This window comes from Propithecus coquereli, unplaced genomic scaffold, assembly GCF_000956105.1.
Source record: "Propithecus coquereli isolate 6110/MARCELLA unplaced genomic scaffold, Pcoq_1.0 Scaffold194, whole genome shotgun sequence".
In the NCBI taxonomy this organism is placed as follows: domain Eukaryota; kingdom Metazoa; phylum Chordata; class Mammalia; order Primates; family Indriidae; genus Propithecus; species Propithecus coquereli.
In genome coordinates, this window is record NW_012144300.1 from 3756811 (window position 1) to 3774015 (window position 17205).

Consider the following 17205-nt stretch of genomic DNA (forward strand, 5'->3'; position numbering starts at 1 on the left):
AAAAAAAAAAAAAAAGAGAGAGAGCTGAAAGTCTGGGGAGACCAAGGCAGCTAGAGTGTGGAGGACATAGTCCCAGTGAGCAGAGAGTAGCTCAGAGAATCCCTGAAATCTGCAGAGGGTTCCCCTTGATTATTCAGAAGAGCACTGATAAGGAATATGAAAAAACTACCTGAGACAGGAGGGAAAAAAACACCCAAAAGGACAAATTAATGGTGCCTGGCATTCACATGGTGCCTGGTGTTCACACAGAGCCTGCTCCCCACAGCCAGACTGGAGAAACTTAAAATTCACAGGGCGTTGAGAAGTGAAGCCTTGCTTCAGTAGGGGGTATAATTGGCCTTTGACTGAGCACGGCCCCAGACCTGCTTAACAAATCATAAAGCATGTAGCAAAAGGATCAAACTGTTTCCACATAAATTAACTATATAACAAAGCTCAAAAATACTTTTAGGAACACAAAAATACCTAGCACCCAACAAATAAATCCCGTGTCTGGCATCTAATCAAAGATTACTGGGCAAACATATTGAGGAAGATAACCAATCAATCAAAACCATTCAGAACTGACAATTAGCAGACAAGGACAGTAAAAACTGTTGTTGCAACTGTATTCTTTAAGTTTAAAAAGTAAAGTAGAGATGTGGAAGATATTTAAAAAGGCCCAAACTTGTCTCTTTTTTCCATTTTCTCCTTTTACTTTTCCCCTCCCTGTTAGTTGCTAGATTTCACATGGTTCCCAGGTGACTAATTGAAAGTAAATTGAAATTTTTATTTTATTTGTTATAATATGGTAATCATGCCTGCTAGGCCAGTGACCTCTTGAAAACACACTGAGAGCTGTGAATTTATTGGCTTCATGCATGTGTAATCAAATCTTACATTTTTGTTCGAAATTAAACCTAAGCTTATGAGTTGGCAAGGAACTGAACTAACAAAATTCTTGCTCTAAAGTGTCTGTTAGAAATAAATCTTGGCAGTTTTGGACTATATGTAGTCACGAGAACAGATGCAGCTAGAATATTTAACAGTTTATTAGATCCTTGGGTTGACAGTAAATATAGTTTAGGACTGATATTTAAGTTCTTCATTTATTTTGAACAATGCCATCAATATTAAAAAGACATATCCTGACCTAATTCTTTAAAAATACTAAATATTTCTCTAATTGGTTTACAATACTCTTTTCGTTAGCTTTTTCCTTATGTAAGTGCCATTCTGAACATTGGGGTTCATAAGGTTTTTGTTTTTAACAGAGATGTGAAAACCTAAATGTATCTTTGAGGTAGAAAGTAATTAAGACTAAAGATATAGCAATCTTGAGAACGGTTTATTGGAATTCAGCAAAACATAATTATGATTGTCCTGGGTTAAAAAAAAAGCAATCCTTGTTCCAAAGATAGATTGATTATAACTTGTACATTATAATTTACAGAGTCTCCATTAACTTTCAGTGTTTTAGAGCGGTTTATTAAATTTGGAATGATAGTTTACATTTTACATGACCATCCTGGAGTTTATATTTCCTCATTAGTTACTGATGAGGGAAAACAAGCATTTTTCAGAGATGCTTTCAAAAGTATGAAATTTATCAGTTATTTTAGTCCTCATTTGAATGTGGCTAAAACCATGGCATTGCCCTGTGCTTTTCTCACTTTTCTGTATTCTTGAGGCGTATGAGAGCTGCGACAGGCAAAGGCACACTTAGCAGCCTGCTCTGACATCAGTGGCAGGGAAGTGGGATGGCGAAGGTGGCAACAAGAGAACGCAGTGCTCCTGCTCTCTGCACCGTGCATGAGTGTGGTTACATTGGCCCAGTTTTTCTGGGGCTAATAAACAGGTGCCTTTTCTTGCCTGCCTTTTACCTGCCTCTTACTCATCTTTAGTTCTGGCTCAGAGAAATGGCACCGTGATTGTTTCAAAGGGCGTGAACTCATCTGCTACTGGAGAGGTTTGATACTGGATTTCAAAGAGGGACGTTTTCCCCCAAAGGGAGCAACATTTTTCTTTCTTTCTGGAGGTTTCATGTCATGTTTTGTTTATGACCAATTCCTATCCTTACAACCGATACCAGAGAAGTACATTATTGTCATGTAAAATAACACATTATTTAAGGAAGACAAAATAGAAGTTACTACACAGCTCTCAAGGATTAATTCGGGTAGATTTGAGCATTTCTCAGTTGACATCAATATTCCGTGCTTTTATTTGGGTTTAAAAACATTGAAAAATATCCTTTAAAATTATTATATAAACATTGGTCTAGTTTGGAGAAAGTTAAAACACTATTTTACCTCATAAGTAAATTTTTAAAATGATTTTTTAGTTAAAATGAATGGACAATGTACATGGCATACCCTGGCAGTTAAAATATTGCTTAATAGAAAAAGAAAAATTATATAAAAATTCATATAAACATACGAAGCCATTGACAGAAAACAAATCCATGATGCACTTTAAATATTTAATCTGTGTTTTTCTTCTTAGCTTTTTAGGTAACTTCATTTACAAACCAATCCTTATTTGCGTGACCTCTTAATACTGTCGTTTCTTGACTTCTACGGCACTAGCGTCCTAAATCTCCTTGTCTACCTGGGGGGGTTAGTTTTTAGTTTTCTTTGTAGATGCTTCCATGTTGGTATTCTCTTGCATTCTTGTCCTGGTTGTTGCCTGCCTTTATTCTGCATACCCTCCCCCGGCAAGCCCTTCTGTGTCCTGGCTCATCTACCACCCATGTGGTGATCAAACCACTATCTTCAGTCTGGCTGTCTTTTTATAGGCAGAACCAGTTGCCCTCTAGACATCTCCTCTTCTTGGATATCCCCACAAACATCTCAAGAGCACCATGCCCCCAAATTATCTTCTACAGAAAACTTGACCTTTTTTTGTTTCAGTAAAGCTGCCACCACTACAGATTTACCTAATCCACAAACATGGGAGTTGTGATAATCTCTTTCTCCCTCTTCTACCATCTCTACTCTGTTCCTGGTCCAGTCTAATCTTTCTTGACTTTGTGCTTGCCTGTCATCACTGGTCCTTTCCTGAGCTCTAGCCCACGTCTTTGTAGCCTCAGTGATACTGATAGCCTCCTAATTAGTCTTCCTGTCTATAATCTTGTCCCCCAGTTCATTTTTTTTACTGTTGGAGTGTTCATTTTTTCTAAAATTCACATATAATAAAGATTTCACATCATCTTCAAGATAAAAATTAAGTAGTGATGATGATGATGACGATGGTAATTATAACAGTAGACTTTATTGAGCACTTAATGCGTGTGTTCTAGGCACTGTGCTTAAAAACCTTAATCTAAATTAACTCATAGAATTCTTACAAGGACCATTTGCGTAGGTGTATACTCTTCTCTACCAATAAGAAGGAAGACTAAGAGAGATTAAATAACTTGCCAAGAGTTAGAGAACTAGGAAGTGGTAGTGCTGGATCAGAACCAATGTTTTTCTGACTTCAGAGTCTGTCAGACCTTTTATAGTCTATTGTCTGCACACAAAGCTGTCATGCTCTGGGTTTGGGTTCCGTAGAATAAGAAAAGGACCTTGCTTTTCTCAGTGCATTGCCTGCTGTGAGTGGCTCATTGTAAGGATGGACAAACAAAGGTTTTCAGTAGTTGTGCCCTTGATTAGGAATACATTTGTGTGTGGGATGCATGATTTTTTTTTGAACCCACCTTTTACCCTATCAACCACAAATACACCAAGCCTGTAAGAATATACAACTTTACATGGGTAGGGTCTGACTGTAGAATGCTGAGAAATGACAAACCATTGATTTGGTAATAATGAGTGGTAGAATGGTTCTTTTTTTAGGAACCTGCCTAGCCTGTTAAAAGTTTGAATTAAAAAATCAATAATACAAAGGTGCCAAAAATTCTTTTAATAGTTTTATAATAAAAATTTTTTAGCCAATTAGTTGCCTTAGACCAGTCACTGAATACTTTTCAGCACATCAGCAAGAATAAGTGTTTTATAGACCTGTTTTTGAAAACCACAAGATATCTTCAGGAGCATGGTGGGTTCTTACCTCATGTTCACATCAATGATCATGACTTTCAACTTGTTTTAATAGTTTCCTTAAAAAAATATACTTTCACAGAGCTGAGTAGACCCAGATATTGGCCAGAAATTTGAGGGTAGCTCTGAGTTTCATATACATGACTCTGGCATCCATTAGATTTAGTGGTCTACTTAAGTAACTTTCAGTTAGGGCTAAAATATCTCAGGTGAGTCACAGCCTGCATTCAGGTAAGCCAGACTTGGCCTGCAAACTATATTCTGGATGCTGAAGATTGCACGTATGTGGAGTCTGAGGGTTGTGGGTTTTATTCCTGGTCCCATCACTCATTAGCTCTGTGGCCTTCTATCCTCAAGCCCCATTTTCCTTCTGTATTAAGTGACAGTGATGTTACCTACAATTAGGTAATTGTGAGGTATAGGAGATAATTTATATAAATACCTCGTGTAATGTGGGGTATACAGTAGGAACTCAGAAAAAATTCCTTACCCCCTTCTCATCCTTCCTTATCCTACTTACCTACACCGCCTCTCCCCGCCATGGCTTTCCAAACCAAATAAATTTTCACGTAAAAGAGGTTTAGGAATGTGATTTTCTTGCAGGTTGGGATGAAATGCAATCCACCCATAGTGCTGCCACCAATCAGCCCTTTTCTAGACCTTCATTGTCTTTTTTGGAGTTCATTTTTTAAAATTTTATTCCAGGTCATCTTTGTTACCATCTCTCAGATTCCTTGTAACTTTAAATTCCAAGATTCTAGGATCCTATCATCTTACAACTTTTTAGGCTGTGTTTGCCCAAAATAGATAAATACATAAAACTAACTTACATTAATAGCATAATAAATAAGGATTTAGGGCAGTTTTTACAACAAACTAGCTGCTTTTCAAGAGGTTTTGTTTTACAGATAATGTTGAAAATGATTTGCAGGGCAGATTCCGTATAAGGAATAAATGACAACAGGGACTTCTAAGATATAGACAATCTGGAGAAAATTTACCTCAAGCTGGTAGGAGGTCACCTCCCCCGACCCCACCACCAATCCCCTTTCTACTCTAATAGCCACAACCCCCTCATGCCTACAAGGACACACATTTTCAGGGGGTACCCCTGACTGTGGACTGCAAGAACAGGCTACTGACTTGATGGGAATGAGTAGTAGGTGCTCCTTTTTTGATAGATGTTCTGTGAGATCTTTCCTAGGAACAAGTAGTCACTGGTAACAAAGGGACACTGTTCAAGTGTGTTCTATAAAAAAACATTGCTGATCATACTTTAAAAAAATTTCCTGCTAAACATTTTCAAATGTGAAGAAAAATTGTTAGAGTGGATTTTGCAGTTGGCATTTTGAATGTGGTATTTTGTATTAGCTTTTTATCATGAATTTGTCCTAGGGAGGTAGTTTGTTTAGTATTTAGAGATAGTGTGCTTCATCGGTGAGATGATCATGTTTGTGGAGACATTTATCCAGTGGCTCCAATCTATTGAATTTACATCTTGAGTCTGATTTAGTTGATTTCTACTCATATACAAATTTAATATACTTCCTATAATATTCTATAGATATATTTATTAATGTGATGCTTTCTTATATTTTTATTCCGCCTTTTATAACTCAATCCCTGTAGAGAAAATGATTAAATAATAGCAGTTTCACCCTTTGCAAATATTAGCTTTTGGATCTGGTGTTATTTTTTGAATGTTTTACTTTCAGGGTTTGTTATGCTAAATTTCATAAAAGCATTTGCCGAATTGAGTAAATTTTAAAATATAGTAAAATCTAAAAGAAGGCATTTCAATTCTTCATACTTATTTGACCTGAAAATACTGTTAAACTATGGAAAATAAGAGACTCAAATTTTTGAAAATATAAGTAACTAACAAATTGTTATCAAATGAGATAATATGTGATGAACTTTATAAAGAATAAAATATTCCAGGCTGGACAATAGCAAGACTCCATCTCTACAAAAACATAAGAAGAATTAGCTGGGTGTGGTGGTGTGCACCTGTAGTCCCAGCTACTCAGGAGGCTGAGGCAGGAGGATCTCGTGAGCCTAGGAGTTTGAAGTTGCAGTGTGCTATGATGATGCCACTGCACTCTAGCCCAGGCAAAAGAGAGCAAGACCCTGTCTCCAAAAGAATAAAAAATAAAATATTCTGTAATTACAGCAGCGGTCTCTTTGAAGAAGCAGATATTCTTAGTCATTCTGCAGCCATGGTACTTGATAATTCTGATTTGCTGAATGTCTCTTGGATCCAACTCTGTGCATATGCGTGATGCAGGACAGATAAGATCTGGTCTCTGCACTCTGTGGTGTAACTCTAGAGATGACACCTGTACGGATATAACCACATTACAAGGCAGTTCTGAGGTGTATAACGCTGATAGAGTTAAATTGCTATAGGAGTTTAGATAAATGGAGAGATCACTGATTGGATGTCAAGGAAGCCTTCATGGAAAAGATGAACTTGAAGACTCTTTTACACTGATTATTGTTATTACTGTTTTTAATAGAGTTTCAAGGAGAACAGCCAAAACTTAAAACTCCTGCTTACCTATACTTTTTCATTTGGTGAACTGAGAGTGTGACATACTGATTAAGAGTAAAATATTTGCCATGTTCTCAGTGAATGTTACCCAATCATCATCATCAATTATGCTTTCCTTCAAAACTCATCAATTCAGTGCTTGCTTCTCCAGGAAGACTTTCCTACCAAACCAAAGTGTATGAAGTGCCCCCTCTTCTTTATTCCTAGGTAATTCTCAGCATGTCATTACCAAAGCACTAATCTATGACATCAGTTTCTAATTACTGCTTTACTTCTCTGTCTCTCCCACTAAAATTCCTTGAGGTTATGGAACATGTATATCCCAAACCTAGCATTATTGCTAATGGTATTCCTAACATTATTCCCAGTGTCTAAGGCTCAGTGAATTTTTTTGAATGAATGATTGAACTCAACAAAGATTATACTGAGTATAAGAAAATGGATATATTTATATGAGGTTGATGGCAGTGATGATGGAGAGAAATGGATGAATTCAGGTTATGTTCTGAGGTAGAACTGACAGGATTGGATGTGGTGAGTCAGTGATATGGATGAACTAAAACTTGAGGGGCTGATAATTGAGATGAGGAAAACTGGAGGGTGAGCAGGCTCAAATGTTTGAGAAGCTTATTTCACTTTTGAGTAAAACCATCAAACAGGCAGTTGCATGTGAGTCTGGAGCTCAAAGGAGAGGTCGAGAGAGGAAATGTAAATCAGGAAGTCAGTAATGTATAGATGGTATTTAGAGCTATGTAGCTGGATGAAATTGCCTTCTGAATGAATGTTAAGGAGAGAAAAGGAGCCAGAACCAAGCCTGCAGCACACCAGCATTTAGTATTCTGGAAGGGGTAGAGCTGCTAGCAAAAGAAACTGAAGGAGAACCCTAGAGGAGACTTTCTCAAGAAACTGCCAATTGGGTCAAATGCTGCTGAGGGATTAGGATAAAAAGTGAGAATCGGCTTTTGGATTGTTGGTGGCCTTGGTTGTGTGGTAGTGGGGTCCAGGAGTCAAATTGGAATGGGTTCAGGAGTGAATGTGAAGTGAGGGAGGGAGGAGTCGTCAGAGCTGAGTCCTTGGGTAGGCTGAAGGGGGTGGAAATCCTGTCTGCAGCACCCCCAGCCTTCCAGGGTATTTCAGCAATTCCCAAACTGAACTCATGCGCTGCCCGAGATCTTTTTCTCTTCCTTCTGGAGAAGCAGACCGGACCCCTTGTATAACAGGCTGGTCATCTTCCTCCCCCATCCCATTCAATCAGGTGCCGTGGGCTGTTGAGCACTTTTCAAATGGCACTCCTCTTTTCATTGCCGTTGCCACTTATGTCACTCTTGCCAGGCATTAATTAGCTCTTCTCCAAACCACTCTCATAGTTTCCTAAGTACTCTCTGCTTTTATTCTCTCCCTTGCCAATACATCCATCCATCACGGCTAGAATGTTCTTCCTAAAGCACAGCTTTGCTCATGTTATTCTCTACTAAAAATAAAACCAAATCTTTCAGCCTGGCACTGAGAACCATCTACCTTTTAATCTGAACTGCCTTCTCTTCATTCAGCCTGCTGTTGTTCTTAAGTATTTGCTCCAGGACAAATACTTGCTCCAGTATTGCTGCACTGAAGTCAGTTCCCTGCCTATAACCTGCATCTTTTGGGCTCCATGCCTTCCCAGCCACCACTGCCTCTGCTGGACATGCCTCCGCTGCCATCTTAGTACCTCTAACACTGCAGTTCCCAACCCCCGAGCCTCGGACTGGTACTGTTGCATGGCCTGTTAGGAACCAGGCCCTACAGCAGGAGGTGAGCATCGGGCGAGCAAGTGAAGCTTCATCTGTATTTGCAGCCGCTCCCCGTCACTCACATCACCGCATAAGCTCCTGCTGTCGGATCAGCGGCAGCGTCAGATTCTCATAGGAGCACGAACCCTACTGTAAACCAAGCATGCGAGGGATCTAGGTTGTGCACCCCTTATGAGAATCTACTACCTGATGATCTGAGGTGGAGCTGAGGCGGTGATGCTAGTGCTGGGGAGCAGCTGCAAATACAGATTATCATTAACAGAGAGATTTGACTGAACAGAAACCATAATAAATCAATTGCTTACAGACTCGAATCAAAACCCTATCAGTGACTGGCAAGTAACAATTAAGCTGCATCTGGTGACAGGCTTTATAGTGGCAAGCGAGCATCTTAATTGTGAAGCTGCAGGTGGTGGCAGGCTGTAAGTCAGAATCCCACATTTATTTTAGTCCACATGTGGCCTGCCCATTATTTTATTTCCCACTTCCATCCATGCCTCTTTCACACACTACACACTTGTCTCAGTCGCAGTTTTGGTAAGTCCACAAGCTATCCCTAGCAAAAATGAGCAAAAGACAAACGTCACTGGAGAGCTTCTTTGAAAAGGGGGAAAGACCCAATGATGAGACAGCAGCAGACTCTAAGACTGCCAACAAAATGAAAGCTGCATTTAAAAGAAAATACCAAGAGTCCTACTTAAATTACAGGTTCATTGCAACAGGTGATTCACATTCTCCAAGCCTGCTTTGTATAATCTATGGCAGCCAGCTATCCAACAAAGCCATGGAAACTTCAAAACTGCTTCTCCACATGGAGATCAAGAACCCTTCATTTAAAGACAAGGCTTTGGAGTTTTTCAAAAGAAAAAGACGTGAACACCACATGCCCTTTAGAATATTGATCTGCACGTTCTCTCAATGCCCCGCACACCATCAGTGACCTCAGGGGATTGCTAACGTGAGGGCATCACTAACAAGTAAATTGAAGGTGTCTTTTCAAGATTCTTAGGATATGTGCTGCTTTCCCATTAAGTACTTTGGTTTTCATCCCTTTATTGTATTGGAGCATAAGGTAGGTTTTAGGTTTTTTAGGTTTTTTAACTTGTACCTAGCTAACTTTTTTTTTAAGAGACAAGATCTTGCTCTGTCACCACAGGTAGAGTACAGTGGTATGATCATAGCTCATTGGGGCCTTGAACTCCTGGGCTCAAGTGATCCTCCTGCCTCAGCCTCCAGAGTTAGCTGGGACTACAGGTACACACCACCACACCTGGCTAATTTTAAAAATTTTTGTAGAGATGGGGTCAGACTGGCCTCCAACTCCATACCTCAAGCTGATCCTCCCACCCTGGCCTCCTAAAGTGCTGGGATTACAGGCGTGAGCCACCACGCACAGTCTGGCTAAGCTTTTAAAATTGAAATTGACTATTGGCTGAAGGGAAACAATTACATGGTTTTTTGAAAAGACAGGGTCGAAAATTATATTCTCTTTCCTAGTTTATGAACCATGGTGCTGGAGAATTATTATAAGGAGTAGGTATTTTTAGGAAAGGAGGAGTGGGATGACCATCTGATTTAAGAACCTTCACTTTAGCTGTTGCAAGAACATCATCTGCTTGGCCTTTCGGTAGGCATCTTGCCAGTCCTTCGTACCAGCTGTTAATTGTAGTCAACTATTTTGGAACATGAGGGTTATTGTAATTAGAAGTGTAGAATACTGATTTGAGATTGAAAACATCTCTAGATTTTTAGTAAAATCTAGAGTGCAAATAAAAGATAAATGTCTCATATTTTAAGTGGGATAACAAGCCTTTACTAAATAAATTTGCCTCCTCAATATTACTTTTTATTAGTACTGATAATGAGAAAAAATATATAATTGCAAAATTATAGGAGAAGACCTGGAAGTAACTTGCTTTGTCCTCTTTGTCACAAAATGTTTATTTTATAATCATTAATCTCTTTTCCCCCACTGTACATTTCCCCGGGAAGCTTTGTGTTTTGGCATCCTTAATTGACATTGACAAAATAACAAACCAGAAGATTGCTGGAGGCTTGGACCTTTTGTGGCAGAATGAGCTCTGGATCTCCATCCTTTCATATGTGCTTTCCCCCTTTCCTCCTCTGCTATTGAAAGGGCGAAATAACTACTCCTATGCTGGATAATGTTTAACTAAAGATCTCAGAAACCCACTATTTAGTCTTTATCAATGGAGGAAAAATCATGTTAAGTGCTGTTATAAACTGATTCTTATATATATGAGATGTTCATAGCTGGCATTAAAATGCTCTCTGTTTTCTTATAAGTGTTTTAATAGCTCAAATTTTGGTAGGATTTTTTTTTTTTAGCTGTTAATAGATAATAACAGAAATAACTAAAAATAGTTGCTTTAGACTAACGTATTGGTAATTTCAGTAAAGCATAATTGATATGTGAGCATCCAGAAATACCACTCTAGGCATTTAAAGCACATACATTTTTGTTATAATGTAATGAGCAGTTGGGAATTGATTATTTTAATTTTGCATTTTCTTTTTTTCTACAGGAAGGAACTTGAAACGTTCAAAGGTAATTTTGTGTTTAATTCTTCACTTTAAAGTAGTTGAGAGTTAATTGATGTCAGATGTACTCTCTTGATGATGATGAAAGAACTCATTCCTTTTTTTTAAACCACTTTACATCAAAAAGTAAAGGTTTGTTTAGTACTGTTTTTGTAGGCTTTATTTCATCACAGGTGGTTTTGACATTCTTTTTAGCAGATGTACCAACTGAGAGTTTCTGCTAATGACCATGATAAGTAGTATGTTAGGAAGAAGACACAGTACTATCTTTGAGGTTGGTGAGACTCCTAGCTTGAGAAGATTCGGTTTCTGTTGTGCAGTCTGGGTCATGTGGAAAGGGGATAGTGACACAGAGCAAGATGTGCCCCTGTGGTTGCCCTCACAGTCACTGCCGAGAGGCCTTCAATGCCAGGGCCTGCCCTGCCACTGTCTTGTGACTTTGGATGAGTCTCTACTTTTTCAGGCACAGTTACTCTCTATCTGTAAAACTAGAGGCCCTGATGAAATATATTCTGAGATTCTGAAAGTACCCAGCCTTGCTTGTTAATTTTAGGAAACTTTTGAAGAAGGGACACTGGAGAATGACTCTTGGTCATGTTGACCCTTACTGGTCTTGGAGAAATACTAGTGGAAAAAATAGAGAAAACCACAAACTTTCCAGCAGCTCAAGACTGTTCCAATTTGCCATTTTCAGTTACTCATGAGCAATTAAGTAATAGAAATGACTATTCTCAGAGGGACTCATTTCAATAACCAAGAAGACTTTTTGAATTACTTACTAAATCAAATTCTGCTTTAATTGTTCTGTGCTCATTGTATTTCACATATAAACTAATATTGACCTTTTGATTTCCTGACTGATTAAAGATTTTCTAGTATATCATTTATAGTTGAATTTTTTATATGTCTGATGTGTTTAGATGTTTTAGGAAAAAAAGACTAATCCTCAAGGTAAAAGGTATAAAGGCTTATTCCTACTACAGCTATAACTGAACAGCTTTCTTTGGGCTGGATTTCTCTCTGACCTACTACAGCTGTAGTAGACGATTAAGCTCATGACCAGTTGGTTGAAGGTAAAGTTAAATGGTCATATGATATAATGTATTATCATGGCTATCATTGTTCTTATTGTATTTGTGAACCACTACTGAAGTACATTATTTTTCATCAGTGGTTTAAAATAAGATTTGAAATCCTCATAAAAATGCTTTTTTCCTTCTCATTCTTTCTTTTGGTTGACTAGTTTAGCATCTTCTTATATAACAGTAAGAGATGGGAAAAAAACAATCAAGTTAATATTAAAAGACAGTCAGGGAGGCAGATTATGTAAAATGTCAGTTTTACTTGCATCTCAGTGCTGAGATACTCTTTTTTTTTTTAGTATGACAGTATTTACAAAAAAAAGAAGAGAACAGCAGTTTGCAAAAGGTTAGGTAGTGTTGCATGTTACCTGATAGAATAATTCAATTTAGGCTGAAATATTTTGTTTACACATCCCTAATTATGTACAACAATTAACAGCACGTCAGATCCACCCACAGGCCAATTAAAAATCTCAAATTTGAACAAATCCTAAATTGAGTATTTCATTATATGTAGATTTTTAGTATGAATGTTCATTAAAAATTGTTTTTTCTTGAATGTTTTACTAATATTTCAAAAGCATGAATAGCCATAACAAGCAAAACAGAAATTTAATGACTCTTCTGAAGTATTAGTGGAGAAAAAGGGATTTTTTTTTTTTTTTTTTGAGACAGAATCTTGTTCTGTTGCCCAGGCTAGAGTGCAGTGGTGTCAGCCTGGCTCACAGCAACCTCAAACTCCTGGGCTCAAGCAATCCTCTTGCCTCAGCCTCCTGAGTAGCTGGGACTACAGGCATGTGCCACCATGCCCGGCTAATTTTTTCCATTTTTAGTAGAGATGGGGTCTCACTCTTGCTCAGGCTGGTCTTGAGCTCCTGACCTTGAGCGATCCTCCGGCCTTGGCCTCCCAGAGTGCTAGGATTACAGGCTTGAGCCACCTCACCTGGCCAGAAAAAGAGATTTAAAAATTCATTCAAACATATCATAACAATGTATTTTTTGAATATTGCCTTTGTTTTTCCTTTTTAGGTTGCAGGAAAACAAAAGGTGATACTTCCTCCAGTTATTCAATTTGTAGTTGTATTTAGAAGCTTTTTTCTAAATTGGGGAAAAACTAACTTTTGGGGACTAAAACACAAAATTAGTAACCCTCAAAGTTAGTAATATAGATCAATTATCATCCACTGAGTTCTGGATTCTGCCTTCTGTACTCCGTTGAGGTTAATGAGTTAAGTTCACCTCTCACTTCTGCTACATATGGCAAATCTCTACCAGATTATTAAAACCAGTTGTTGTTATTTTAATGTTGGCAGCAGGAAGGTTTTCTGTGTTACCCAAATATTGCATTCATTTAAACTTTTTAGTGGCAATCACTCGAATATTAGATAATATGAAAAGGAGAGTAGGATCATAAAAGTCCTAATTTTATATTTTTAATGGGGAAGGAATTCCATTATTGTAAGCCATGTAGAGTAAATAAGCTTTCACAGTCCTTAAAGACATGAGAAATTGGCCATGAGTAGACATGTCTGTTTTTCAGGGATTATTAATCGTTTTTCCACTTTAATATTTTAATTAAATTATCATTCCATGTATAATCTTAAAATCACTCATCAAATTTTTAAAGTATAAGTCTAGGAATATTGTGCCACTGAAAAGAGTAGAGGTAATGAGATCTAGGGTTAGATAGGATTCTTACCTCCATAAGATTCCTGCCTTGACATGGTTTTAAACTGTAGACTGGCTCTTTCACCTTCACCCGAGTGCCTCACCAGATTAACCATCATTCTCCATTGTCTCTATAAAACATAGAGCATGCTGAATGCTTGTGGCTGGCAGGCTACTGGCCAGTACATCCACACACTTGTTTCCACCAGTGGAGTGGAATGCTTACCCAGAGCGAGTTGTGTTGTTCCTATGATGTTAGTTGTTATAATATGCATTTTAATTAAATATTAGATAAAATGATGAAACCTCAGTGTTAAGGAGAACTATTTATAAGAAAATAAAATTGACTGCTTTGGAAGACTTAAATATAAGTAAGTAGCTTTTAAAGGTTGCTGCAAAAGTATAGTTAAGAATTAGAAAAGATTTGGGAAAGAAATAATAAAAATCCTGAAAGATTTTGTACACAAATTATTTTACACATCTTAAATTTCTGCTTTGCTTTAAAAAAAAATAGACTGGAAATTTTATTTGTTGCAGTGTGGGTGATTTATACAAGAATTTTCAATCAGTGGACCCATGCCCAAAGAACTTGTGAATAAAACTATGGTTATATTTAAAATTAAAGTGTTTGTATATGTGTTTTTAATGGATTCCTGTGCTAATTGCTTTTTAAAAAATTAAATGACCAACATGGGATCCAATTGCATCATATAGGAGGATGTCCATTGTAATCTCCTACTCAATGTAAAATTATCTGACCATGTCAGAAATGTGATTAATAGTTTGAAAACATGTCAGGATTTAGGAGTTACTGCTATCTCTGTGAATGTGGTCATCATGAGAGAGTATGTGGGAAAAGGTAGCTGAGGCCAGCTTCTTATGGTATGATCACATTTAAGGTTTGGCTCTGGAAAGCAGAGCCAATAGATGAGACAGGTCAGAGAAACAGGAGGAAGACCAAGGTAGTTAAATGACAAAAAAGCCTAGAAAGGAGAAAGTTTAACGGAGGAGAAGTGGTTATCAGTGATATAAGTACTGCAAAGAAGTTGCGCAGAATGAGGAGATCCCCTTGGATTTGACAACGAATAGGTGACCTGCAAGAGCTGTTTGTAAAGGGAGGATCCAGATTGCGGATCATAAATGTGTGAGGAGTTAGGAAATAAAGGTGACATGAACTAACTATTCTTTCATGAATGTAACAAAAGAAATGAAATGTATCTTGAGATGGGATCAGGGTCAAGGTCAGGGGAAAAGGTAAAGTTGAAGATGTTAAAGGAGTCGATTAAGATCCTAAAGAAGAGAGAAAGCAATGGTATCCAGATAGGTTATCCTTGGAGAGGATCCAGGGACATCTCTTTCCCTGAGACCTTAGAGAAGGGAAGGATGACTGGTAATACAGGAAAAAGCTGACATGGAGGGATGAAATAATGTTTTGAGAATTCACATTAAGGAAAGGTAATCCAAATTTTCAAGGCCGGGCTCAGACGTAAGAATAAAAACCAGAACAAATGTGCTTCAGTTAACACAGAGTTGGAAATGGGAAGAGCACATATGATGAGCCAGCAGGGCATTGTAGCCATGGATGCTAATGAGAGAGAGCATGATTGAAATGATTGGTCATGCAGTCCAGGCTGGAGAGGGGAGGCCTGACCAGGCCAGCGGCATAAACAGGTGAGGAGGTGCAGGACGGTGACACCATAAAGGGGAAGAGCACTTTGAGTGGTTGAGATGGATCTTGTGGTCAAAGAAGGAATTTCAGTTTGAGATCTTGGAGGTGGAGCAATACCCAGTGATGATGATAATGGCTAAATTTCAGTAAAAATAGAAGTCATCACATGGAATGGGTCATCTGAATCAGAGAATTCTGAGTGTCAGGAGTATCATTTGTTTGGATGAGTCCCGGATGTGGATTATGCATATCGCTGGCTTGGCAGCCCTTAGCATGTTACAAATAGTAGGTGTTAAACTTGGATAGAGTTTGTTTGTTCAATTCAAGGGTTAGCTTAACATGTGGCAGCTGTTCAGCCGCCACTTGGCTATATGTAAGTGATAGACAATCAGGTTGGATGCTATGACTGTCCTCTGTCCTCAAGAAGCTAAAAGGGCTGTGGCAAAGCTTATAGAGAGGCAAATATATAATTTGAATACAATATAGAAATAATAAAAATAAGCACACTAAGTGAAAGTAATCAACTAGAGAGAGGCAGTGACACTTGATCTGAATTATGAGTACTCACTGGGCTGAAAAGGATGATAGGGACATTCCAGGAAGAGGAAACAACAATTGTGAAGATGCAGAGATGTTTATTTTATTTCAGGAATACGAGTTAAAATTTAATTTCTTCTTTACTGAAGGAACTACAAATAATTTGTCATGGCTAAAGCATATGGTGTGTGGGGTGAGGTGGTGAGGAATGAAGTTGGACACATAGGCAGGGAACACATGACACACAGCCTTGTATGTCATGCACGGGAGTTTGGACATTTCCCTTTGGGTCAGTGGTCTCCAAAGAAGACTGTGACTATGCAACCCAATAGTACTGGAGAAGAAAACTGGAACTTTTATTTGGTTCTTTTTTATGTCATCCTTTTAAATGTCAATTTTATGTCTGTTATGTAATAAATTAGTACAGGAATTCATGTATATGATATGTGAATATTCATATTTGGGGGTGCATGTTGAAAGTCGTTGCTCAAGGTGGGAGTGCATGATCAATAGAGCTTAGCGGTTACTGTTGTAGCAGATAGAAGCAGGGTAAGGAGTAGGAGAACCCAAAGGGTTTTTAGTTAGGGTGGAAGGATCAGATTTGCATTTTAGAGTGAGTTTTCTGGGATCATGTAGAAGATAGATTGGAAAAGAACAGGTCTAGACTAAAAGATTAGTTGGGAGACTATTAAAAATATTTGAATTAAGGCAGTGGTCGAATGGAGAAAAAGACACAGATTCAAGAAACTAAGTAGGTAGAATTAAAAGAATGTCATTAAATTGTTCCTTTTTATTACTGAATTAATATTTTATTGTATGAATATACCACATTTTGTTTCTCCACTCACCAATTGATGGACATTTGGATTGTTTCCAGGTTTTGGCTGTTGTGAATAATCTGCTGTACACTTTCTTGTGCAAGTCTTCGTGTAGACGTGTTTTCATTTCTCTTGGGTATACAGCTAAGACTAGAATTTCTGGATCATGTGATAAGTTTATGTTTAACTTCTTAAGAAACTGTGAACTCATTTTCTAAAATAGCTACACCATTTTACGTTTCCATCAGCAATGTATGAGGGTTGCAGTTTTGCCTCATCCTTGACAACATTGGTTATTGTTAGCTCTTACATTTAGGTCTATGGCCCATTTTGAATTCATTTTTGTGTTTGTATGAGGTAAGAGTCTGAGTTCATTTATGTATGTATTGATATCCAACTATCTCTTTACCCATTGAATTGCTTTGACACCTTTATAGGAAACCAGTAACCGTAAATGCAAGAGTTTATTTCTGGACTGTCAACTTTGTTCCTTATGCCAGTAC

The 17205-nt window shown here is 37.9% G+C and overlaps 1 protein-coding gene across 2 annotated transcripts in view; it reads left to right on the forward strand.

Annotated features, from left to right (window-relative positions):
- DTNBP1 (dystrobrevin binding protein 1) overlaps nt 1-17205 on the forward strand; it is a 134445-nt gene that overhangs the window by 59644 nt on the left and 57596 nt on the right. For both annotated transcript variants that reach the window (XM_012643259.1, XM_012643258.1), the window contains exon 7: nt 10913-10935. In XM_012643259.1, the coding sequence (XP_012498713.1) occupies nt 10913-10935 (23 nt within the window). The remainder of the gene's footprint in view (nt 1-10912; nt 10936-17205) is intronic.